Genomic DNA, 27,275 nt, shown 5'->3' with positions numbered 1-27,275 from the left:
AGAACACGTATCGACCGTATCGCAGTAAAGCGAAAATACAGGGCCCCGTCTTTGTGGCGTACACCTATGCGACGGGTCTCCCCCACTACTGTCTCTTCTTCCCACTACGCGGCTACCTCCCCTTCCAGTCTAGTGAGCCGCGTTTCGTCTCAGTCTGTCGCGCGCCACCAACGGGTGAGGTTGTATGTTTCATATATGTCGCGTGCGGTGATGATTGCTTAACGTACGCGCGAGTGTGTTTAGTGCGCGCGTGCGTGCATACATGCGTGTGCCTTTTACGGTGTCACAGTGTATACGTGTGTCTGATACTATCATTGTGGCCTCTGCTTTCAACCGCTCACAAACAGCAACGGTGACATTCAAGCATGACAGCGACGCGGGAGTGTTACCCTATACGGTAGGAAAAATTTCCTTTACCGTTTTTCACCCGATTAATACTGATTATTCTTAATAGAAAAATATAAATCTTGGAACAGTTTTTATTAAATATGTTCACATACGCTCCGAAACGGTACACTTGCCCATAAATATTTTGTCTGAATCGATACGCCCTCCGGCGGGCATTTCGTATCTCATAGAACACCGGAAATGTTTTTTTTTCTTTATATACGACTTGCAAGTGATTTACTGAATGTTGTATACAGCTACTTTTTAATCTGATAGATACGTAGGTACTGTCAGATTACCTTTTCCTTTTCTTCGGTTATCTGTTTGATCGTTTCGCTCGATTCTTTCTCGCTACGTCAATGCTTCTCAAGCAACTCATGCTCGTTACGCGTTCAAAGTGAGCAAACGAGGACTTTAATAAGGAAAATCGTGCAGTTACTATCTTTCGTATGAGTGTGTGGAACATATATACTGTGCAACGATAAATAAGTTCGCATTTTTCATATATCTAAAGTCAACTGCCAGGCTATTTTGTCGAGTATCTTGTCTCTGTTCGTCAAGGTCGTTTTGTATTGCAGTAAAAACGTTACGGAGAAACATCGATACAAGCAATATACCGTATGTAAAGTTATCTTCATACTTATCGATATATATAATTTGTTTTTCTTTTCGTAGTTGAAAGATGAAATAATAGAAATTTAATATTATTTTAAATTTACTATTTAAAACGAAGTTTCTATAATTTTTTAAATTTTCTATCATTCAGGAATTGATCTATTATTTATGAAACATTTTTTCATGACAAAAAATTTTAATAATTCCTATTGTATATATATATATATATATCTTATTATATTAATATTATCAATGATAGTCACAATTACGTATATTGTATATTTATTTATTCTGTCAAAAAATGCCATTTTTAATTCATTTTATAAATATTTAATTCTCTATATGACAAAATTTGAAGTCTCATTTCATTTAAAATCATAAAATTAACGTTGTTAATGACCATTCTTATTTCTACCGATAAGTCAAGCACAGAATCGAACTGATCGTGTGCGTGACCGACTGACACGGAGCTGAAAGGTTAGTTACGACTATATTCCGACCCGGTGTATTTCCGTCATCTCTAAAAATGTTCCGCCAAAGAAATTATCGTAACCATTGTTCCCGCTGATGAAAAACAATCGCATGCACTATTTAGGTAGTTAGTCCTGCCTGTTGAACGAAATTAACACGAACGATCATTGTTGGAGTCTAGTGACTACATAGTGTAATTTTTAGCGTGTAGAGGTCTGTAGGTTCTACTTCGAAAATAATATATATAAGTCGTATGATAACATATGCTTTTCTTTGTCTCTCTTTTTCTCGACGTCTTGCAAAGTTTCTTTTTCTTTGTGATGAAGATTCTACTGAATTCATGGTATTAAGACAGAATGCATCTGTCCATCAAGACAAAATGCATCTGTCCATCAGGATAGAAATGCGATATTGTCACGATAAACAATTTTTTTTTCTTCCACTTACAGAGTTTTTTTCCTTTATCTTCCTTTATCTCATGTATTTTTGCATTTATGAGGTTGTATGATTACAATTTTTTACATATTTTTTTCTATAATTAAGAAAATTTCTTGAGTTTGTGAAATCTCTAGTAATAGAACTAAGAACATAACAATTATTATTATACTATTATTATATTATTTTTTTTGTTTGATTTTTCTTTCTATTTTTCGAGAAATGTAAGGTTATGTTTAGTATAAAAGCATCTTACTATTAATTGATGAATCTGTTTAACTACTGATTATATTATTTTAAACACTTTGAACATACGAAATTTTATATTTTATTTCGGTTTTTTATTTTTCCATAAATAAATATTTTATTAAATAATTTTTTTTGTTTGATAATCGTCATTTTTTATAATGTATACAATTAAACTTGGTTAAATTTAAATAATTTATTCAATTATTTTATTTTACAATTCTATAAACACATTAATTGTAATTATAACTTAATTCAAAAATTGCATTTTTAATTATATAAAAAGATTCATCATTTTATATATATTCTATAGTAATAATAATTCTATATGATCGTGTAAAAAAAATACAAAATTAAAACGTTTTAAATTAGACGAAACTCGTCTTCAGAATAAACGAAAAAAAAGATATAATATTTTAAAAGATTATAAAAATTGAATTATCTTTATATTCCAATCTTATACTCTATATTTCAATTACATTAGTCTTCATTAATCTTCAGAAATGAGACAAATTATCTTAAACCTCGATTGTACTTAAAATAATAATTTATATTCAAAATGATTCGTTATCAATTCAATTACAACTATCCTTTATAATTTTATTTTGATAAAATTAATAATAAAATTTAAAATTCTGAAAAGAAAGAAAGATTTACGAAAAAAAAAAGACCATGGAATGAATCATCAGAATTTCTTAAATCGTCACGCGAGACATCGTCCACGTTTCGTTACATCCGTGCGGGCACCACTTCCGGTCGCCGCTTTCCGCAAAACGCCATTGGAATCGAAAGCTTCGTTTTCTTTATCGATCGCGTGGAATTACGGCTTACGCATTCTCGTTTCGAAACGAATCAGCCAACCAACCAGCTTGCTGCTGCTATTGCTTGTCTGAGACTATCTTACGGAAAGCGTTGCCGAGAGGAGGAGTTGAGGCTTGTTGCGAGGAACCCGTTGCTGGCAGAGGCAGGTGGTGGTCGAAGAAAGGCGGCAGGTCCACCTGGGTTTTTCAGGAAGTGGACATCGCCGTCCAGCATACGGTACCTTCATATATCCTTAGTTGGAAGGATACCAGATCTACAAGGGAATTATAAGTATTATATTACATTTGATAAGAATACGATGAGATTGTAAATTAATCCTTTGTGAGAATTGATATATGAATATGATTAACAGGAATTTGAATAGGATATAAAGATTGTCAATCCATTAATTGCTATTTCCCTTTGAAACTATTATATAATTCCGCAGAAATTCATTGGATTTTAATGAATTTAGTTTATATATGTTTTTAATATATATCTATAAATTTTTATTATATAACTTTAAATAATAAAAAAATAATAATAATAACTTTAAATGATAAATAATAAGATTAGATTTGTAATAAATTTTTCGATCTTATGGATATGAGAATATAAGAAAGATATATGACTGTTCAGTTTCATAATATTTTTTGTATTAAACTCCCTTTATTTTTCTTCGTAACTATTCTTTTCGAAGTAATTTAATTGGTTTAGTTGTGTAAGTGATAGATTTAAAGGATTAAGGCAATGAAAGACGCCATATTGAATATTCCAATAGTAAGTTAGTGGACGCTAGTAGAATGTAGAATGTTCCAAAATAATAATATAACAATATGTTATAATATTAATCGAAATTAATTCTCGTTTAATAATCTCGTTCAAAAAAAGTGGAAAATATCTTCCATCATTTTACGAATCAAAATTTTCTTCTTGAACTAGCCACATTTATAAAGAATTCCTACATCTATTCCCAATTTAATCTTTCCCAATCCAGTACTTAAATAAAATTTTAGAAATTTCGTGTCCCCCATCTAAAACTTTCTAATATTTTTGTCAATTTATTTTTTCAGATGTTCTAACTGTGATTACATTTTAAATGGCTTAAGTTTAAAACATCTTCATATGTCTCTTTTAATTATAATTGATGTCACTGGAAAAACCTAATCAAATATTCTAACTTTCCCTTGCTATTTTCAATTTGGATTCAAGGAATCTCGTATATTTTATACTTAAGCAGTTTCCTTGAACAAGATTGACTCAGACTTAGCTCCCTCCCCTCCACTTTTCCTCATTTTTGATCGTGACCCTGCGGAAGTTAAGGAATTTCCTTGAGCACGGTCGTTGGACCGCGATACGAGTCTTCTACGTGTTTCACGGTCTTGTTTCCCGTGAAAGTGACGCGAATGGCCGTTGTTCGTATTATTAATCTTCGCAATGACGTGACATCTTTCAATCCTCGAGGCGAATACGAGTTGTTTTGTGAAAAGCTGATAGAATTTTTGATATCAGTCGATGAAACAATCGTTTGCAAAATCATGTATGTACTTTAAAGAATTTTTTTTTTCTTTTGTTTCCTCTTTTGGTTTTGACTAAGCATTGGGAAATGGAAAAGAAGATTTACTTATTAATTAATAGTTTACGTCGTAAACTTAAATGATGAAAAACAAAGATAAGAAGATAATAAATTATAATTTTACAACTTTAGGTAGATTAAATTTGAATACAAATAGATTCTATTGATTAGCAATAGAAAAGAATTAAGATAATTTATAGAATTTATAGAATAATAGTATAGAACATTGTAATTTATTAAAAGTAGAAATATTTTAGAACAAAGAATTGGAAATATACGACAGATGGTATAATAAATGAATTTTGTTATTATATGGAATAAAATAGATGTAATAGAATTATTTTTAAAATTTAGTTGAAAAGTAGATAATTAAGAGATTGATTAACAAAATGGAAGAAAATGAAGCAACGAATGAAAAGATTAAAATAATAAAAATCTATTTTACAAAATAATACTTTGTTGCAAAAGAGACTTCTGATTGATGACTAAACTCTGCCTTGCATCGTACACAATTGCGTAAAATTTCGCATAAAAAGTGCTTATTTTTAATATATTTCTGTATTTATAACAAAATTCTTTAAAATATGCTTATATCAAATATTATAACAACACAAATTATAAATTCGTAATTAAATAAATTATATACCAATAAAATCTCTAAGCTCGTTATAATATAATAATCAATATCGTTAGTTTACTACTTATTATGGTTATAATTAATATCATTATATAGTTTAATAATCCAAATCCACGTTATATAGTTTAATAATAATGAATTATAAACGTATGATATAATTAACAAGAATAAAATTTAATTAATAGTATCATCGAATTTTTAAGATGGTAGAACGTTGAAATTATCGTGTAGTTAGAACACGATAACAAATTTTAATGACGAAAAATATCTTGGATATTTTCATCGTGTCCAACAAAATGCCCCAAATGTGTTATTACACCAGTCTTTCATATTCGTATCGATATAGAAACGAACCATTTTATGACATTTTCACGTGTCATGGCACATTTTCATTAGAAATCTTGCATGATTGTCTTTTGTTAATGCGTCAAAAATAAATAGATGTATTTCTATTGCAAATGTATGCAACTTGTCTTGAAGTTCATTCGAGATCTATTATTATATACGTATGTAAGTCTTTTTTTCAAAATCACGATAATATTATTTCCTTCGAATAATAATTTATTAATTTTTATTACGCTATAGATATGTATATATACATATATATATATATAATGTATATATCATTCAAATATTGAAAAATTCATCGAAATTTGTCATGTTCATATTTTTGTTATTCATTAATTCTTATCACGTTTATAATGATTCTTATTTGTCAGTTATACTATTGATGTAAAAATTCAATAGAGATTTTTTTTTTTATATTTATTTACGTAACTTTTGATTTATTAATTTTTGTCATACAATATTGACAATGAATTAAATTTTCAATAAAATTTATTATATTTTTATATATATTTTATATTTATTCATTTTTCATCATATCTATCGAACAATAATTCATAGGAGAATTTTCAATATTTACTTATAGATTTATATTTATTAATTATTATCGTACTATAGATGTGAAATTTACATAAAAATTTATTATATTTATTTTAACATTTATATCTATTAATTTTTTATTACTTTAAATCGAATATCATGTTTATATTATCGATATATGTATAAACATTCTCAAGAAATTATTTTAATTTATAATTTTCCATTTGGCATTTGCGGCTATTCTCGATGTTTTTCTTTTGTACATTAAAACATGTTATTCATACGCGTTTGACGTATCATGCAATTTGTCCTTATACAATGTGTGCGAATATGTGTACAAGAAATTCGTTTGCATCATCGTTCTTTCGTCAAGAGATACGGTGGTATTTATCAATAGTATGATTAAAAAAATCGCGATGAAATCAGCCAGTGTTTCAATTCTTCAAATGCCACGATCTCGAATTATTTTATACAAAATCACAAGTTCTGGAAATTCTATCTATTCCATCCATTCTATTGACTACTTCGTATCGATCGTTTTTATTTCTGTTTTATTTTTAATCCGAAGTTGAAAACACCAAGTTGTCGGGACTAAGATATGGAAAACCTCGTGGGACTTAATCTTGACTTTTTTATCACGTGAAGCATAGTCTGTAGTTAGAGAATTGTCTATTCAGAAACTTCAATAGGACACATGTACCGACTATATATTCTATGTTCGATAGAATTCTTTATTTTAAATTCATGGTTTTTTTCTCTGTGATATTTTTTGTATTATTTTAACTATGAAAATTGTCATAAAGTTTATGATAGTATTCTAATGTTCGCTTTTCATTTTGGAAAAACAAAGAAAAAAATCTTCTAATCTTAACATATTAAAAATTTTTCATAAAAACAAAATAGATATAAAATTGAAACTTTCGTATCTCATCATTAATTTTGCAAAATAAGATTGAAAAATCCTATATATACAAATATTTTAAATCTGCAGAAATTTATTTTATTTTTTAATGCAGTTAAATATAGAATGAACTTTATTCTTATTTTAATTTTAACCTAACAAGAAAGAATTTAAGCTAATAGTTCCATAAATATATAGCTTATTTAATAAATATTTTTAAACTCATAAACTCATAAACTTCTTAAATTGAGGAAAATATTTATATTGGATTTAGACATTATAAAATATCTAAGTAAAACCATATTTCTTAAAAAGATTTACCGACTTTTTAAAAATCAATAAAATCCACAATTTCTATTTTTAAATTATTTCTAAACACTAATTCGATGATTATTTTTAATCGTATACTTACAAATTCTTCATAATTCAATGATAAAATTTCTCGTATTAAAGCAATATCCTAAATTTGATTTGAATCCAGGTTCCCAATTCATAAATATTCGAAATAGTCTGAGATATAATTAATTTTACGATTATTTTCAAGTGAAAATTCATTCACATTTTGAATATCAATAGCGAAGATTTAATAATTAATGTTAAGAAAGAAAATATCAATAAAATACCAAATTAAACAACATATAACCTCACATTGTACAATCTATCGATCTACTTGCATTTCATAAATATCCTAATATAAACAAAGATTCATTCCATGACTTTTAACCATAGACTCACTAATTTTTCAAAATTCTTCAAAAATTTTTTGCATTAAACTGTTAATGAACGATAAACTCAAATTGAACTTCACCTTCACAAATATCCCAATAACCCGTAACATACGAGATTCCTCGATTATTACCGAAGACTCCCGAACATTTCCGAACATTTTCATGACAAAAGCTTTTCGTTAGATTTAGAAATATCGAATAGGATTATACAAAATACCAGGTAAAAAAACTATTTTCCGCAAGAATCTTCCTTTCCTACCTGTTTATGATTGCGAATCGTTTAGAGAACGAGATCCCTCGGGGGCTGGCCACAATATCCATCATTAGGGGGGCAAGAAGAGGGTAGTGGTGAGAAGGGATGGGTGTAATTCGCCGCTGCGGTATGCGGGCATGATGACGCATACGGGTACTTCGGTTCCGACTGAAACTCTTCGCTGGCTTCGCGAAGAAAAATCCGGTAGGGGCGAAAAACGACGGTTAACACGCACTCTTAATACTCGCGATGCCCTCTTCGCGGCCATATGCGGGCGCGTATATGCGTTTAAAAGTTTAGTAGCTAAATTGGCTTGGACAAGGGCTACCATCTGAGACTAACCCTCGGATGACTACATATGATTGAGTCATCGTAGATATAAATTAGAATTAGACTTATTGAAGTAAATTCTTATTAATGCAATAATAATTCAAACAAAATTTTTATTCTATTTTTTATTCTATTACTTTTGATTATTAATTTCATGCTTTATACAAAAGTATGTATACTCTCTTTAAATTATGGTATTTATGGAATTATTCAGATAGAGATGAAGCGAAGTTTTTTTTTTTTTTTTTTTGAGATCAATGAAGTTTTAGAGAAATAATACTTTTTCTACTGTAAAAAAATTAAATCCTTTATATATGTCATATATGTTTTTTCATGGAAACTTTGGCTGCAAAAGACGTCTCATCTATTCAGTGGACGAATGAATGAAAACGGAAAATCGGATAGAGATTCATGTTTCGCGCTTGTTCGTTTGTAGAACTAGATATTTGTAGATGTTTCAGACTAGATCTTGAGGGATTCAAACTCTGGAATATTAGTTATCCAACTATATATTTTTGCTCTGAAATAAAAAATTTTGTTTCGATAGAACTCTGAACGAATTTGTAACTTCATAGTCGAATAAAAATGTATTAAAATTAATAGATATTCTCTATAAATCGATCAAATATTTCATAAAAAAAATTGAAAATATTATTCAATGTAAAAAAAAAAAAATATTCGAAGATATTCTTCATTAAAAAATACATTGATAAGGTTTAATAAATTTTTCTCATACTGGTTTCCGTTCCGGAGAAAATTAACCTCAAAGTTCATAGAATGCATACTGATATAAGATTCACCCACGCACTTTCAAACTCCATTATCTCAAAAACGGGAGTTGCTACGAAAAAACTTTGTTCTACATTTTTTTACTTCTTTTTTCAAGAAAAATCTCATTCTCTAAGCTCCTTTATGTCTCTATAACAGACGCAAAATAACAATATTTTACACATTGTTTTGCAAGAAATTCAAAACTTCCTAAAAATCTTCTTATATATAAATTCTTTTAATATTTCCTTGAAAATTCTATAAAATACCACGAACTAATTATCTATTGAGACACGATGATTCAGCGAAGGAAGGAGTCGGCAAACGCGAAACCATGGCCGTTGAAGTCATCGTCAGATAGTAGTGCTAATTTCCCAAAGCTAATAAGGTCTCGTTAGTCATCGTATTACAACAGTCTGAATAAAAGCCTCGAACTCTTGGACAAAAAATATTGTATTCTACATTTTCTCACGTAGGATTCGTTATCAGGGACAAGTAACACCTGTGTCTCTAAGTATCATTTTTTCAATCTGTAGAAGAGTATATCAAAGTTTGATCGTTCGTTCTTTATCTACTAAAAAAAAAACCACGATATGGTTTTCTGAAAATACTTTTCTTCCTTCTATTTACGTACGCCAACTGAATACTTGACTTCCGGATGGTAACCCCACCTTTTCTGTCTCGTCGATAAAGTAGAACATTGTCACTAAATACGAGGTCATATTATTTGAAACAAAATAAATAAATAAATATATAATTGCTCAAAAATTATTCGGTATCTTGAATATTTTATTGTTAATTACTTTTTCTTTGTGTTATAACGTTTCTATAAAGCATTAATTTATGAAAAATGAAATAATAATTTTCATAAGATATACTAAATATTCAATATGGCCGATATAATGCGCAGTAGCGTATCGCGCTAACTTTTCACCATAGTCCTCTCGTCATCGAGCAAATATAAACAAACGCGGATGCCCAACGACGAAGATGTAATATAATACCGTACGATAGAAGTAGAACCGAGGCCGTTTGTTTCCGGATTGTTGTTTTTAGTTTGATTCGTTTATTTCATCGAACCAGTAGGTCCAGTTCAGCAGGGTTAAGTGTACCTGTTATCGTACGCCATGCATGTATATATTTAAAGTGTCGTTCGTCGTTGGTCACTTACGCGAGTTATCATGCAGAGTAAAGGATTCGAGCGAGCGGTGAACGTGCTCCATATACGCGTTTCGCTTTTACACGTGGTGGAATGTTCCATGAAAGCTATCGTTCTTGAGAGAATTTTCAAGTTTTGTACATTTATGGCTTATTTGAAGGGGGAAACTAACGGAATAGCTGAAACGAGGTTGCAAGGAGGGAGAAGCTTAGTATAATAAAAAGATATAAAGTGGTTCAAAATGTTAGTGTGACGTGATTAGAAAATCAAATAAGTAATAGAAATTTTGAATATGAATGATGAATCGTATAAGTAATACGAATTTTCCATAAAGAATAATATAGTTTGTCCTCAACTTGTAGATCACGTGCCAAGAGAAAGATTGTTGTTATTTTTGATTAATAATTTTTAATGCGTATTTATTTTATTATAATTACGTCACTATATTTTATAGAGATATTAGGCATATTGTTATTCATTTCTCTCTATAAAGTTAGTGCTATTATTCGTTCTGCAGCATTAATTTTTTTCAATTTTTCTTATTTTATACGAGAACACGGGTTATTTGAATATTACAAAATTCAAGAAAAATTAGAGATCATTGGAATAATGAATTTCAGAATTCTTGTTTTGTATTTAATAAAATATACATATTTATATTGATATTTTCATTACAAAGATTTACAAGAATTGAAAAAGTTAATTTCATGAGATTTTAATATATAAATTTATATGAAAATGTTATATTTATTCGAATTTGTAAATATATTACGTCAAGAGATATTTTTTTTTTTTCGTAAAAAAAAACGTAGATAACTTTGATGTTTCAAATGTAATGATTTCATTCGAAAATAATAAAAATGTAAATCTTCGTGGTTATTAAAATTTATTTTAGTTTGAATTTATAGTTTGATTTTCTATTTTAACGCGTAAAGTGATTAGCGTGCTTTTTGGGACGCCCCTGTACTTTCACATTTGCAGCGTTTCCTGCGTCACGAGTGTGACTCGTTATCACCTCTGGACCGTGTTTTCCATGCGACAAGTGTAACTTGCAAGACACAGGGGGTTAATTTGATACGAGCGCATAGTGTGATGCAAACTCTAATAAGAGAAGCTCGAAAAATAACCGTGCTGCGTATTCATAAATAACGAAATTATAATAATCAAACTTAAAATGAAACCAATGAAATTTTACAAAAATGTTCTTCCAATTTGATTCAAAAAAAAAAAAAGTGAAATTTTTCTTCATATTCTTCTTTAAAAATTTCTAAAAGTCTAATCTATCCACTATCTGATTGAGATACTATACTTTACTTTAATATTCAAAATTAAAGTAAATCTTTTTAAAAATAAAACATCTCTGTTATTGCAGTAATACTAATATTTATTGAAAATTAAAATTATTCGTGTCTAGGACGAATAAGGATTCCCTTATTAAAATTATATCTCTGGTCGGGAGGAAATGCAGAAGTCGAATATTCTTTATCTAAAGTGGACCTTGAATATTTTAACGCATCCTCATTTCTTCTCGAAGGCTGCGACCTGATCGTTCGTAGTGCATAATCATTCCCCTCTGCTATCTGTTCGCGTTATCTTCGCTCGAAAGCGAAAGAACTTGTCCGTGGAACGGATCGAAACGTATTCTATTGTTCTTTTAGGAAAACGGGGGAGTTACTGGTATTTTCGTAGCAGTGGAATCATTCGTCGGTTCATTTGATTTTTTTTAAACACGATTTAACTTTTCTTTCTTTCTTTTTTTTTTTTTTTTTAATACTTTTAGTTGGATTTGGATCTCGCACAATTTCAATGTGATGTAATTAATTTTTAATTATTTTATTTTGCATAATTGATGGACGATGTAAAGACATTTATTTTTTTGAAATCTTGAATTTTCGAGAATTGCATCGTAAAATACGAGTGATATTATAATAGAATTAAATCCGATTTGCCAGACTAGAGCATCAGAATACTTATTTTTTGTATCGATATATATATATACATAATTCACAAAATCTAGAACACGGTAAATTATTGGTCCAACGTGATACAAAAACAACGAAATAAAGCTCGTTTTCGACTAGTCTATTCACTATCAGCTTTACATAGAGAGAGTCATCGGATCGTTTCCAGTTCAATCAATAGCCGCCATGTTGCCATAAATCCGTACATTGAGTAAATTGCAGATAAGTATACATAGAATTGTGTATATACGCGCGTGTGTACAATAATATATAGAATACTCGAATAATAATAACCACAAGAAAAAATTGCCATGTCAGCAAAATTCGATAGAAAACTGAAAATTTTTTATTCCGTCCGGCGTATCTTTTTTCTCCTCTCCCTTTCCCTCCTCCTTATCACAAAAAATTGGAACAACAATAATAATTATTCTCACGATACAACGAAAAAAAATATATATATATAACTTCGAATAAATAGAAGGAAATTCAATAGAAAGTAAAAATTCACTTTGCACTACTTTAAGGATCAGAACAAAACAGAAATCTCTCGTCTCTTCCCTCTTTCTTTCTTTTTCCTCGTATTATACTTCGCGTTATACTAAATAACATATCGTCTTTATAATATAGTAACAAAATAACCGGTCCCAGTGTCAACAAAATTCGAAAACAGAAAATCCATCCTGGCTGATGCATCCTTTGAGGATGGCAAGGTGGAAATTTCTCTTTCTCTATCCCTCTTTCCTTCCTCTCTCGCTTCATGTTCCCTCCCTTCCGTCCCTTTCTCTCTCTCTCTCTCTCTCTCTCCCTCACTTTATCCCTCTATTCCTCTATTCCTGTCTCCCTCAGTCGGTCTCTCCGGGGTGCCAGCCAGTTTCGTGATACGAAGCGGCCTGGATCGATAGAGAGCAGCTCAAGCTCCTTGGAGTTCTTCACCGAATGGGCCGATTCCTGGAGGACTCCTGAAGGAATCGAAGAGACGTTCTCTCTCTATCTCTCTCTCTCTCTCTCCCCTCTCCTCTCCTCCCTCTCGACGAGGAACAGGGAGAGCGAAATAGGTTAGAAAGAGGAGTAGGTTAGAGAGAGAGAGAGAGAGAGGAATAGAAAAGAAGGAACAAGGTCCCGACCTGCAACGCCACCGCCCTAGGGATCGCCTTTTGTAACGTTCCGGCCTTTTAAGGACTAGTCGAGTGGTCGAGCGAAGGTCTACGGCCCTGCCCGTGAGACACGCGGTGCCACACCAGCTGGTGGAAAATCGAAAACGCAGCTGCCGCCTCCTCTCTTTCTCGACTGGCATAAATTCGAAGCCTTTGTGCCCACCTCGTCGCCACTGGCCACGTCCTCCACGTCTATATACCGAGGCTGGATCTCTCCTCGCTGTTTCGGGCGAGAATATAATCGTGGGAGGCGCTCCTACTCTTTCGTGCCTCATTCGCCCGGAACTGGTTGCTTCGCCAGCCTCCGCTGATCGAGGGAACGTGAACGCTCGAGAAACTCCGTCGAATCGAGAATTCTGCGTAATTTATTTAGAATTATATACGAACCTCGTAGCTTTTCATTTTCCTCCTCGAATTTTCTCCCCGTGTTTGCCTTTCGATCTCTCGGATTTTTAGGTTAGGCGAGTCAACGACTTTTTGACGTAAACGGTTTCGAGGTTATTTTTTTAACGTTTTATTCGTTTTGTTCCTTCGCGTCCGTTGAACCTTTAGACTAGATGGATAGTGATTTTTTTTTCTTTCTTTTGGTGTTATTTGAGTTTGTTCGGAGATTTTATTCGTTTCTTTCATATTCGTGTTCATCGAATTTTGGAAGTTTTTAGGTTATAATGGATTAATGATTAATTCGAATTTTCACTGTTTATTTGTAATGATTAATATTTGTCCAGTCCCATAAAAATTAAAGAGGAGATTAACAGAATGATGAAACTAATTGAAATATCAGTTTGTTTCCAACAATTAGGCAATATTTGGTAATTTTCCCACAAATATTAAACGATGAAATTAGTGCAAAGATGAAACTATATTAAAACGCTATTAGTCATCGTCGCATGTAGATTATAATTGATGAACGCGACTTCGTGTTATGAGACAAGTATTTATAAACCTAGTCTCGTATCACTGATCCCCAATTTTAACGTCGCGCTTCTTTCGTATAGAAATTCTCTCGACAAATATTTCGTCGATCAGACGAATTAGAAAAAGGTATGCAGAGACTTTCGGGTCGATGATTCAGAAATTGAGAATCGAAAGAGAATCTTGCGACATCCCACACTGTTTTCCATTATGAATATAAAAGAAATGTATCTCTACGTTATCGGTCATAACACTTTGTTAATATTTGTGATATGATATCGAGGTAAGACATATTTCTTCTTTCATATTCTTTATTCCATTGCACGTATCTCGATAAGACACGAAATTATTGAGACAATATCTTAAATCGCTCTGACTTTCATCGATTTTCGTAATATCTAAAAAAAAAAAAGAAATTAAAATTTTGACAAGATAGTTTCGTTCAAAAATAAAAAGAGAACAATACTTTCTATCTCTCTTTCCTATCTTAATTCCTTCTCTCGAAATAATAATGACAAAAAGAAATCAATAAATTTTACTCGCAAAAAGAAAGTGAAAGATCAAATTTCCGACACGTTAAATTAATTCAATCAACGATCGAATACACAACAATCATTCTCATCTCTCTTTTTTCAAAATGTGGAACAAAGGATGGACGAAGGTTAAAGAATCAAAATTGGAAAAAAAAAAGGAGAAAAAGAAACACGCGTTATCCAAGCCCAATATCGAATCGACGATTTAAAGACGAAATCCATCAGAATTCCACGGAATCGTGACGGTTGGGATCTCGTGACCCCGTTCGAGCCAGCTTTTGATCACGTCGCCGTCCGGAACGGTGCACGCGTTTCTCGCCGCGACTCCTTCGTCCTCGTCTCGACGGTTTTTGCGTCGGCCACGTCTCGAGAGAGCCGCTACCACGGGAGAGAAGTTTAAAGGTAAACGGGTTTCTCGCAGACGCGAGCATCGCCACATCACCAGGAGGCTATGGCCTCTCTCGGTCAGATTCACTGGCCGTACGTAACGCGTCTCGAGGTTTCAGCGATCAGACACTGCTTTATTCTCTCCTTATTTTTCTTTATTTCTCTTCGTTTTCTTTCTTTCATTCTTTTTTTTTTTTTTTTTTTTTAGTTTCGGTTAAAAATACACGGTATTCTTCCGTCGGTTAATCAGCAGGATGCTTTGACTTTTCGAAGTCGAGTGCTCGATGACCTGATCCGTACAAAATCGTTCAGGATGACCGTGAATATTTGAATAATTCGAGGATACGAGGAAAGTTTTCGATATTTGATTTCTTCTTTTTTATTATTCTTGTAAATTGTTATTTGAATTACAATTCGTGTTACGATCAAAAGTATGAGTAATCGCGTCATCAATTATTCGAAAATTTCTGCGATGCGACGACGAGAATTTATTATTTGCGGTCTCAAATATTATTTTATCAAAGAAACGTTATATCTCTTTAAGGTGAAATTCACGTAAGAAATTCCAAATGGTCGAGGATTTCCTTTCCCTTTGTTTGAAGTTCAAACGCGTTCCTTCGCGAAACGAAAATGTGCGCGGACCTCGCGCAAAGCGTTCGAGATGTTCTTATTATTATTGCGTCAAAGAGACGTATTAGACGTTAAGTAGCGTTTAATAGCACCTGTTACGTTACTTCGTCCATTCTCTTATCTCTGTTAATGATATACAGCGTCCAAGACACGGTAAATATCCAGCATATGGTACATTTAAATTAACTGCCGCAAGTGCATGTGTATCATTATCACTTCCGTAAGGAAATAAACGTCATTGTTGGCCATAAAGTGAGAGATAATAAATTAAATAATACGCAATATAATCTCTTAAATATAATTTTATGTGGCTTTACGTACTTAATTTTACTTAACCCTCTATGACGTAAATAAGACATTACATGCATACGTCTATCCTTTTCCTTTCTTTAAAAAATCTTGTTCTGTTTACTCCATCTTTTTATCATTATGCAATTGTATTTTATTATTGTGATAATAATAATAATAATAACAATAATTTTTGAATCAAAATAAGAAACTATAATTGATCACAATTTTTAATTTCGTAAGGATGGAAAGTTCTAATTGCTTTATCGAATCTCAAATTAATAATAAATGTGAAATGGTTTATATTACAAATTTTCATTTATCGATCGATTTAACCACGATGATAATTTGTTTTGAGGTAATCGGATTGTTGAGGTGATCGGAAAGAAGGAATAAGTAATATTTAAAAAAAAAAAAAAAAAAAAAAAAACGAAACGTTTATATCGATGCAGATTGGGAAGAAAGGATCGCAAATTGACGAACAATGTTGAACTTGCGTTCAACATCCATAAGAATAATTAATTAATTTTTTTTCGATTTTTAATTCGGATCAGGTCATCGTTAACAAGAATCATCGATTATATGGAAATTAAACAAATAGTTCGCTATCTTTTTTAGATATCCTTATCTCCCCACGTGACATATGGCGTGTTTACCTGGCGTACCTGTGCAGACCATCTATAGTTTTCACGATCATATCATGCTACTTGCAGTTAACTAAAAATTCTGTTCCAGCACCTGATAGTTTCTTTATTAATCCTCGTATACGGCTTTTGATATATTACGGCCAATCATTGGTTCAGATACCATTTCCAATTTATATAATATCCGCAATAAATAATATCGTATTTTTCTCTTATCGATATACTTTTCTTTAGATATTTCTTTAAAATTCGATATTTCGAATAATTTCGAAATTTATTCTTGTGGATTTATAATCAACGACAGCAGCGACAAGAATATACGATTTTCTGGAAGAAAAAAAATTAAAAAAAAAAAAAAAAAGTTCGTTCGATTCACGAAGATAAACTCTTTTTCCTTGTATCGAAGGACAGATTTTGGAGAAGTCAAGTCAAGCGTAAAAAACTTGGTACGTAAAAATGTTAATGCTTTTATCAAGTTACAAGTGATTCAAGTTAGCGTTAGATGAAGCGAGACGCAAATAGAATCGGACAGCTCCATCCTCGTCGCGCTGCCGTGTCATTCTATCTTCGTCTCGCTTCATCTAACTTCAATTGCTCATAGCTCGGTGAATAAATATCTCAGCCAACATTTTTACGTAACAACTTTTCTTACGTGTTTTTTTTCTTTTTTTTTTCCCCCGCCTCTAGATTCGATCCTTCCAAAGATCCTTCCACGAACACATTGGACAACGTGCATTCCCATGCACGAACAATGCACCAAGCTCGCTACAATCAGCCATATTGTTGTACGTACGGCTGATAAGGTTCACCATTATCCAAGCAATCGATATTGACACACATATATAAATTCCACGCGAGGAACATCGATTCCATCATCGAGCAATCGTTAGTAGAGTTTTCCCTCTTCCACTCTCACCAAAGAAGTTCCCTGAACGTTAACTCAAGGAGAACGTGTGACCACGGGCCAAGAAAAGGAAGAACGCCGCCATGGTGAACGTCCAAGTAAATTGTCTCCTACGATCCTAAACTCGATACTCCGAGTTTCGAAAGAAGGGAGAGAATTCGATAGAAAGATGTGTCCTGGTTCTTTTTTTTTTTTTTTTTGTCAAAGAAACGATTTTGATTAATAATTGTTGATAAAATATCAAATTTTATGAGAATTGGCGAAATTTTCGTTTCAAATTGATTATCTTCTTTTAATTCAAATTTTACTCAAAAAAAAATCTCAAGGTTCTTCTCCATGGAATCTTTTCAGAAAGAATATTCGAAAGATTTCAAAATTTACAAATTTAATTTATATAATCTAGTTCAAATCGATAACTAATAGGTGAACGTCCGAATAAATTATCTTCGTTTATATCGAAATACTTAAAAACTCCAAAATTAATGAAAATTCTGTACCATTGTAATCCAAGAATTGGTGAACGTTAAAGTAAATTATTTTCCTCGTTCAACAGTTTTTATAGGGGGGGGGGGGGAAAAAAAAAAGAAGGAATAATATTAAAATTGTTATTCAAAAAGATTTTGAATTCCATCGATATCTTTTCCTTTTCCTTTTTAGGATACCAGATTCCACAAGGAATGGTATATTATATCCTTGTCCAGATCAAAAATTCGCTACAATCGCAGTTTTATTTCCAGTCGCCAGGGATATTTTTTTTTCTTCCACTGTTCGGAGCCGTAGTCTGCACAAAAGCAGAGAGAGGAAGAGAGAGAGAGAGAGAGAGAGAGGCTGGCCCAAAGCAACGGGGCCTGGATATTCCGGTTCACTTAATCGTTTCTTCGGACTTCGTGGCCAGGGTCTTCTCTTTCTCTCTCTTTTTCTCTCTTCTTCTCTCTTCTCTGCTTCTTCTCCAGAAGAGAAAATGAATAAAAAGAAAAAAAAAGAGAAAGAAAAAGGAAAAAAAAATATGACGGTGCGTCGTGGATACACAAAGGGTCCAGAAAATGGTACCTCTATCCAGGGACCATAGAATGCTATCACCCAAATTATATATCCTTGGACTTTGTGTAGAATATTTTTTTCATTAAACGTATTCCTCAAATTTATCTTGGATCGATCTGTTATTAAAATTTAAATCAAAAAGCTTTGATCGAAACTTGTGCACGGATAAATTTTATTTAATTATTTAAGAATTTAAGTTAGTCGAATTACTTGAATTCGGGTAACTTGACTTGAAACAATGGATAAAATGGCTTTAAAGAATCGTGTTGCAAACTTAATCTAACCCCTCGATTTCGAATCTAAAAATATCTAAAGTTTCGTTTAGGTAACTTTATTTATTTGATTTCGATAAAATTATTTTCAATTTAAATTCAAGTAAATTAATTTCAAGCAACAAGCATCCAAAAGAGAGATTGTACCGCTATTTTATAATCGCTTTAAAAAAAAATTATATCAAACTGGTACGAACTTTTTAATACTGTTTCGACGAAATTCTCGTTTTTCAATTTTTAAAAAATTGATTCATAACGTTTAAACTTCGTTCAAAATGCAAAAGTAATGGCTCGAGATTAAGTAGAACAACAACAACAACAACAATTATAAAATATTTTCAAGTTACTTGAAATTAATATAAATCGAATGGGCGAGGGTTAACAATCTCGATTTCGAGCTACAATTTCAAACTATTATACGATTTCGAACGATTCTCGTACGCATATACGAGGGATTAACGTGTTTGAGCTATTGCGATCGAGTTTAACTAGTACCATTGGTACTCGTAGAATCGTGCATTAACAATCCACGCCTATTAAACGATCGTGCATCCTCTGTACCATTTCGCATGATGATTTTTTTTTTTTTTTTTTCTGTCTATCTTGTACAATGATATGTTCCTTACACCTGTTTATTAAATCGTTTATTCTTTATTATTTATTTATTTTATTTATAATTTCCACCGCTTTTGATGAATTAAATTTTAAGGATGATCATTAATAGCGTATACATAGCTTGATCTGCTTGATGAGTTTGTCACCATTTGTTTCGTGTGCTCCTGTAGCTTTTCACGCTTGAACGTCAACCGTGGCTCGCGTGTCGGCATCCCATAGAAGAGGAGCGATTCCGACGAATACGTTTTTTCCTTCGAAACGTATGCGAAGGCTGATTGAATTGAACGACAGGAGAACGAGAGAAGAGGACGTCTCCGAAGGAGGCAATGACTTGGTTGTTGATCGTCAACGTTTAATGCATCTGGATCTGTCGTAACTTTAACTAACTGTGAATATACAGGGTGTCTCAAAATATAACGACAAATGGAAATCGTAAAGTAAAGAATCCTTTTTTTCTTTTTTTTTTTTTTTTTTTCATCTTGTGAAACAGAAATTTGTAAAATAAATTCATTTTTCAGTGAGTGTTTGATTCACGAAGTAACCTTGGAATGATCTTCGAATAAATTTAAAAAGAGAGAGAGAGAAAAAAAAAAGAAAGGAAAGAAATCTTTCATAACATTTGGAAATAATCTTGGACTAAAAAAAGAAAAAGAAAAAAAAAAAAAAAAAGAAACAAATCGAAGAAGAAATTAAATATCTTGTATGTTGTTTGATTCTCAAAACAAATTTTAATTATCGAATAAAAAGAAAAAAAATTATATTATTTCTACTCGAATTTTTAATTCTTTGTTCTATTTTCTTATAGATACGCGCTCCATCTGGAAATAACCTAGAAACGATATATTATTTTTTGAATAAACAAAATAGAAAGATTTTGGAACACCCTGTGTATAACATCAACGAGCAATTTCATTCGTGCATCACAAAACTAGATAATATCTAACTAAATTAAAATCCATATTTCAAACGAATTCCGAAAATCTTTCCTCCCCCCCCCCTGCCCCTCCCCTGTACTTCTTTTTCTTCCTCTTATCTCTTTTCTTTGGATTTTGACGGTCCACAAGAAATAAAATCGACGCAATCGGCGATTTCATAAATATTCTCCACGCGAATTATTAAACGCGATTTACATATGTCGTGATTCGCTCCTTTTCACGACTTGCTCCGCGAACATGATGACGAGGGTGCAAACGTTTTGCTAATGGCGAGCGAGAGAAATGAGAATCAACGTAAGAAAGTAGAAAAAAAGAAGAAAGGAAAGAAAAATATGGTCGAGAGAAATCAAGAAATAAATAAAAATTGTTACCCGTATAATAGAGGCTAGGTGGTTAGAGAGATTATATTTTTTACACGCATCCAAACTTCTCGCCACTTCTGAGTGCTCGGAAGAAGCATGTGAATGTTTATTTCGAACTTTGCCAACGGGCGATATTTCGAAATAGAAATTACTGTTTCTATCGTTAATTATAAATGAATTATTTTAATCGAAATTCGCAAATTCGCCAGGTGCAATCATAGTTTAAACGATACTTTTTTTTTTTTTTTTTTTTAATATATCGTATAGATATTATTTTTATCGTCAATTATTACATATTAGTGCATGGTATGATGCTCGTTTCTAAACTATACTCATTGTTATTGTACTTAGTAGCTTAAAAAATCATTTTGATATATCGTACATTTTGTTCACGTTATGCCCTGATACCCTCTGAAAATTTCAGAATTGTAATTCTTTCTCTTTTCTCCTCTTTTCTTTTTTTTTTTTATTTTATTTATTTTATTCTTATTTATAACATTACAGCGTTCCTCTTTCATTTACAAAAGGGAAACATATTATATTGAAATACAATACAAAAAGAAAGAAATCTGTTTTTACATAACGAAAGTGCAGGGCCCCTTAGATCGGTATCGTTGCCCCTGGCGTTTCGAGCAGCACTCGAACATGGCGGTGAGCTCGGATGTTCTTTCGACATTTCGAAAGAACGGCGCGCGAGGTGGAAATCGCCTCTCGTTCATCTAGCCTCTTCTCGCCGTGTAACGTTCGAATATCTCGCCAGGTTCTCTCTCAATAGCCGAAGTCGAAGGAGTTAACGTGGGGCGTGCACGTTTCGAACGAAGGGGCCAGAAACGTGTGCGAGGTCGGGCAAAATCGGTCGGCGAGGTTAACCTTCTCCTTGCCATCGTGTCCTCCCGTTTCAACCACGAAAACGAAACCAACGGAGAGAGAAAAGGTGGAGCGATACCGTGGTTCGTTGTCGAAAGAGAAAAGAAAAAGAAAAAGAAAAAAAAAGTAAGAGTGACGGAAAACGAGAGAGAGAGAGTGTGTGTGCGCGTGTGTGTGTATGTGTGTGTAAGAGAGAAAGAGAGAGTGTGAGAGAAAGAGAGATAAAGAGAACGAGGGTAGAATAATAGGATCGAAACGAGCAGAGCGAAGGGGGAGGGAATGAACGGCCCTGGGAGTCATCAGCATCGCGGCTTGGGCATGCAGGGACGATACAGGGCCGTAGTAACTGGTGGCACCCCGGCAGGGCCCCACTCTCGCCCCCCAGCGCCACCTCACGCCCGCGGTGGATGGCATCCCCATAATCAGCATCCTCAGCACGCCCAGATACCTCAGCAATACACCGGCAACAAGGAATACCCATATCGACAATGTCCACCACCACGCTTCCATAACGGGTATATCATTGCAATGACAAGTCTACAAGTCTGGCACATTTATCGGTGCATATTCGTCGATTATAACGTTTTTTTTTCTTTTTTCTTTCTTTCTTTTTTTTTTTTTTTTTACTTTTTCGCTTTTTACATTATATTTTATCATTCGCGTTTATCAAAGGATCGATCAATTCTTTTTTTTTTGTTTTTCCTGTATTTCTTACAATCTCTTCTTCTCTTATACAATCGTGAGATTTGTTAACGTCATGTCGATAATACACAATTTATTCGTATAGACGAGGCTACACTATTCAAAATAATCGGAAGTGTCATGATTTGTTATCAGTGTAATCAGGCAAATAATTATCGTAACGTGCTTTTTTGTTCAAGAATATTATTATATAATCCTTCGTAATGTCGAGAATTGCGCGCATATATTGCTATAATTCTCGAATGAATCTCGACTTGTTACGTCGTCGATTAATTGTGCGATCAATCGAGAATCGAACGCTCGTCGATAGATTTCCGCATTTACCAATATGGAACGATCGGTATGGAAGGACGAAAGTAAACCAATTGTCACGAAAGTAATATGAGTAACGTGTTCGGCCTAGCAAGTGTGTATTTAATTTTCAGAACAACCGATATTGAAGAGTCTTGACGATTCTAATCAACGATAATAGACGCAAGCAGAGTTGTCCTCGAGTTGTGATGCTGCGAATGCAACCGCAGCGCATTTTCATTTTCATATTTTGTTTTCACGTTTTCACATTTAGAATTCGTTAATCACCCTTTCTCAATTTCTTCAAATCTAAAAAAAGCTCTTTTCCTCTTGTTATTGCAAATTAATGTTTCGCGATTTGGGAAACAGTTAGGGTATCGTGAATCGTTGATAAAACGTTTCGATCATAATTCATGAATCACGCGATACATATGCGCGTATGCATGCAAAAAATGCACATACAGCTTGCTCGATTGAAACGATTTTGTGAAATTGTTTTTGTATATATACACATAGAATTATATCGTATAAAAAGATATAAATACACATGTAAAACATAACATTCATCCACAAATGGCACGATTAAATAAGTTATATGTGCGGTCTATATAATCTATATATACAACGGATAAATTATTTTCATTCAACATGCAAAATCTTTTCAACGAAAATTTGCGGACTTATGATGCATGAAAAACCATACGAAATATCACCTCAAATTAATTACAATATATACATATATATATACAGTACTCGTTTACAAAATGATTTTCTTCTATACATTACATGAATGTTTGAGCATTTGTTCTTGTTTTATTATTTTTTTTTTTTTTTTTTTTCTTTTTTTCCACATTTCTATTTTCTCTCTTCTCTCATGTTTACACGTTCTCTCTTCACTGATATTATGTTTAGCATGTCACTGAATGACAATTTTTTGAATGATTATATATAAGTTTATTTCTTCATATTCGAGTTCTTCATTGTCATGTGTTTCGTGTTATCTTGTGCTCAGGGAACACTTTAATTACGAAAACAGAATCATTTCACGGTAGTTTTGCGATATCGTTATTTAATAAATATCGTAAAATACGATTGGTGCAAATATATCCATAATATGGTTACATTTATTCAGCATAATTAATGATAATTTCTGTTTGTGTAATGTACTTGAACGAATATCATTTTATTCTAAGTCGCTATAAATATTTTAAGGTTAGAAGAATAAAAATGTCAGCCACCATCGTTATAATTATACGAGAGTACAAGAGATTCGTATTTATTATTACTTATGACAATTTACGGCATGTATCGAATCATTAAATCGACACTATTCATTAGATGTATACTAACTATTCGATAGATCGATATACGCAAATAATTAAGAATTGACGTAAATCATGTTTAAGGAAAAAAAAAAATCTACTAAAAGTTGTACGATCGATGTTACGTTAAAAATAATTCTAGGAAATTTGTAGAAATTTCAGTGAAATTATTGGCATTACTCGTAATAAAATCTCATAATTGAATCTCATGATTAAATTTAGATAAAAATTTAAATTTAAATTCCTCGGGATCTAATAAATTTGTTGTAAAATATTTGAGGTAGCCCAAATTCTATAGAATTTCCAATAATTACTATTTAAATTTTAATCTAGTACAAATTTAAATACTTAATTTTACTCTTAACACATGTGTCATATATATATATATATACGACCGTATTAATGATTTTGTGATTCTGCACGTATTTAGGGATTGCCCTGGCGTTGGTACGTCTACCGGGCCAAACGGTAAGGAAGTTTCGTATCACGGGAACGTAGGCGGGTCTAGTGTGGGATATAAACCGCCTCCGCAACATAGTCCACAATCGAGAGGTCCACCGACGCACTTTCCACAAGAATCCGTGGGTCCACCGGCCAATTCCCCTCCGTTACACATCAATATCTGCGGCCAAGTAAGCATTCCTCCTTCCATATTATCTGTACGCAATCAATCTATGTGTACTTTTTTTCTTAAAAGATATATGTACTCGCAGGAGAACACGATGCGCGGTCCATTATTGAACATGAGTCCAGGTCTCGGAGCTAGCAATGTTGATATGGAGTATCGTAGGAGTTCCCAAGGTATGTTATAGTTTTTTATATTGCATTGTATAAATTATATGATCGTAAAAATAAATGACATTTTTCATTTCTTTTCTTTTCTTTTTAGCCACAAATCAGTTACCTCTGAGTCCTGTACAAATACAACCATCGCCACCGTATTACAGACAACCTAGTCAAGACGATGGTAGAAAGGTATATATAACATCACTTCGATTTCCGACACGAAATCGGTATTATATGTCGATATGTTTTTAGAGCGAGTCTCCATCTAGGAAACGTCGTCGAATATCTCGTAACGGTGCCGTCTCTGGTATAGAAGTTCGTGAAACAACACCACCGTCTCCTACACCACCGTTACACACTACTCCACCGCCATGGGAATTCTCAGCGGCGCCCCAAAGGCGATCACCGCGAAATCATATGTCGACACGCGGCAGTCCAACTATCAGAAATCGTTATCAACGATACACGGATTCGTTCGGCTTGTCCTATCCGTTTGTGCCCGGTCACACTCCCCATCCGCCCATTCATAATTCCCATCATGGAATCCATAGTTCTCATCACAATATTCACAATTCGCATCATAATTTACACAATTCGCATCATAATATACATAACGCGCATCAAACGCATCCCCATCATCCGCCGGGCACAGGACATCATCCTGCGCAAGGAGCAAACGGTCCTGTAGTTGTAGATGTTGGACAAGTTGGTGTTTCCGGTTTAGGAGTTGCTGTTAGCGGAGAACCGCTCTGGCATCCTCAGGCGACAGGTTATAGAATTCCTTGCCAACTGCACGGCTTGTACACACCAACCGGAGCACACGCGTTTGCACATTCGTGTCAGGTAAAGGAAATATCCTTTTGTAAATTATAAAAGAAAAAGTCTATATACTTTCTTTTTTATTTCTGAAAATTTATTTTCTTTTATATATAATTTTTTATTGAAAAATGTATTCTATATATATATTATATAATAATATAAATATTTAATATAGTTTTTTTTATATTTAATAAAGAAATTTAAAGTATTTCGCGTATTATGATAAATAAATATATTCCCATAGGTTACGCATCATAGTCACTATTCAGCAGCTCACCCAACCCATCCAGGTCACAGTTTGGTTGGTTCGATAGTTGGCGCAACATCCAGAGGATATCCTACACCAACCGGAGGTCCTGTAGCGGCTCTTCATCATGCTCACGCACCACCACCACCCGTCCATACTACTCATTATACTGCGCACCATCAACTTTCTCAACAGGTATACTTCAACAAATAAAATAAATTATTAAAAATATAAGACTGTTATCAGACTATTTCACATCATTGCTGAGAAAAAATATTTATTTGATTTATTTTCCTTTTTGCTTTCTCTTTGTTGTAGCGAGAAGTTGAATTAGAGTTAATAGAATCCCATCATCATCATAGAGTGGGAGCTGCAGCTGGCGCCCCATTACCATTACCACATTCGTATTCACCACCGGCTCTCACTCAAGTCACTACTCCCACTCCTACTCCTATATTCTTATCAGAAACGAGGAACAGTCAATTGGAAATGATTCAGACCAGGACTCGACGCACAGCGTCAAATGTTCACACGCTCAGACGATCAAGGTCGAGTAGATGGAGAGGTACGCCTCCGATACCACCGACTACTTATTCAGGATTTTTGTTGCACTTCTTGTAAGTATCATTATATGTTTCTCTGGTTAATGTCACTGTTGTTTAGAAGAAGTTTGTAAGAAAAATAGATAATTCTCTTATCTATAAAAGAAAAACACTCTGTATTTTAATTATTAGTAAATAATTATTAGTAAATTAGTAAATTATTAGTAAATGATTTTTAGATTTATTACAAATAACAGAAAAGAGTTATAAAATGCATAAAGAATTTCGACAGTTTTAATATAACTTAATATAACTTGATTTATAATAATTTCATCTATGTAATTTATAAAATTTTCCACTTTATAGCGCAATGCTCAGCAACCCACCATTATCCCCATATAGTCAGGCGGAACTCTCCTCGCCAGATTCAGCAACAGAAAATTACGAAGCTCTTTTATCTTTGGCGGAGAGGCTAGGAGAAGCTAAACCACGAGGATTGACTCGAGCCGAAGTGGAGCAGTTGCCATCGTACAAATTCAATGCAGAAACTCATCAAGGAGATCAAACTAACTGCGTAGTTTGCATGTGTGACTTCGAAGCTTTGCAATCGCTGCGTGTTTTGCCATGTTCGCATGAATTCCATTCTAAATGCATCGACAAGTGGCTTAAAGTAAGTTTTTTTTATTGCTTTTCTGTGAGTTATTAATGACTCACATAATGACTTACATAAACATTGAGAATAAAACTTTTGTTGGATGGATCAATAATTCGCTATATTATATAATGGATTATTTATTAAATTAAGAATTTATAAAAATTTATATAAATAGAAAAATTAATTATAATAATCTGTTTATTTGTGATTA

At 32.8% G+C, this 27,275-nt stretch overlaps 1 protein-coding gene and 1 long non-coding RNA gene across 4 annotated transcripts in view; both read left to right on the top strand.

The window, feature by feature from the left end:
• The window catches only part of mura (ring finger protein murashka), a 27,664-nt gene continuing 389 nt past the window's right edge, over positions 1-27,275 (top strand). The window contains exons 1-9 of one of the 3 annotated variants that reach the window (XM_086917848.1): positions 21,594-21,826; positions 21,964-22,215; positions 24,446-24,647; positions 24,729-24,816; positions 24,905-24,990; positions 25,054-25,644; positions 25,865-26,062; positions 26,186-26,484; positions 26,776-27,079. In XM_086917848.1, the coding sequence (XP_086773974.1) occupies positions 21,980-22,215; positions 24,446-24,647; positions 24,729-24,816; positions 24,905-24,990; positions 25,054-25,644; positions 25,865-26,062; positions 26,186-26,484; positions 26,776-27,079 (2,004 nt within the window). In that variant the 5' untranslated portion in view covers positions 21,594-21,826; positions 21,964-21,979. The other 2 variants (XM_012489537.3, XM_003695942.4) reach the window with 2 other exon arrangements.
• LOC147658430 (uncharacterized) lies at positions 605-20,507 on the top strand. The gene is made up of 4 exons (XR_015295243.1): positions 605-1,005; positions 19,707-19,973; positions 20,055-20,236; positions 20,342-20,507. It is a non-coding gene; the product is annotated as an uncharacterized LOC147658430 (long non-coding RNA).

This window comes from Apis florea, unplaced genomic scaffold (assembly GCF_048593485.1).
Source record: "Apis florea isolate Af1SG1 unplaced genomic scaffold, ASM4859348v1 contig_2272_pilon, whole genome shotgun sequence".
NCBI classification, from domain to species: Eukaryota; Metazoa; Arthropoda; class Insecta; order Hymenoptera; family Apidae; genus Apis; species Apis florea.
The sequence above is the reverse complement of the archived record's forward strand: the minus strand, read 5'-3'. Positions and strand labels throughout refer to the sequence as shown.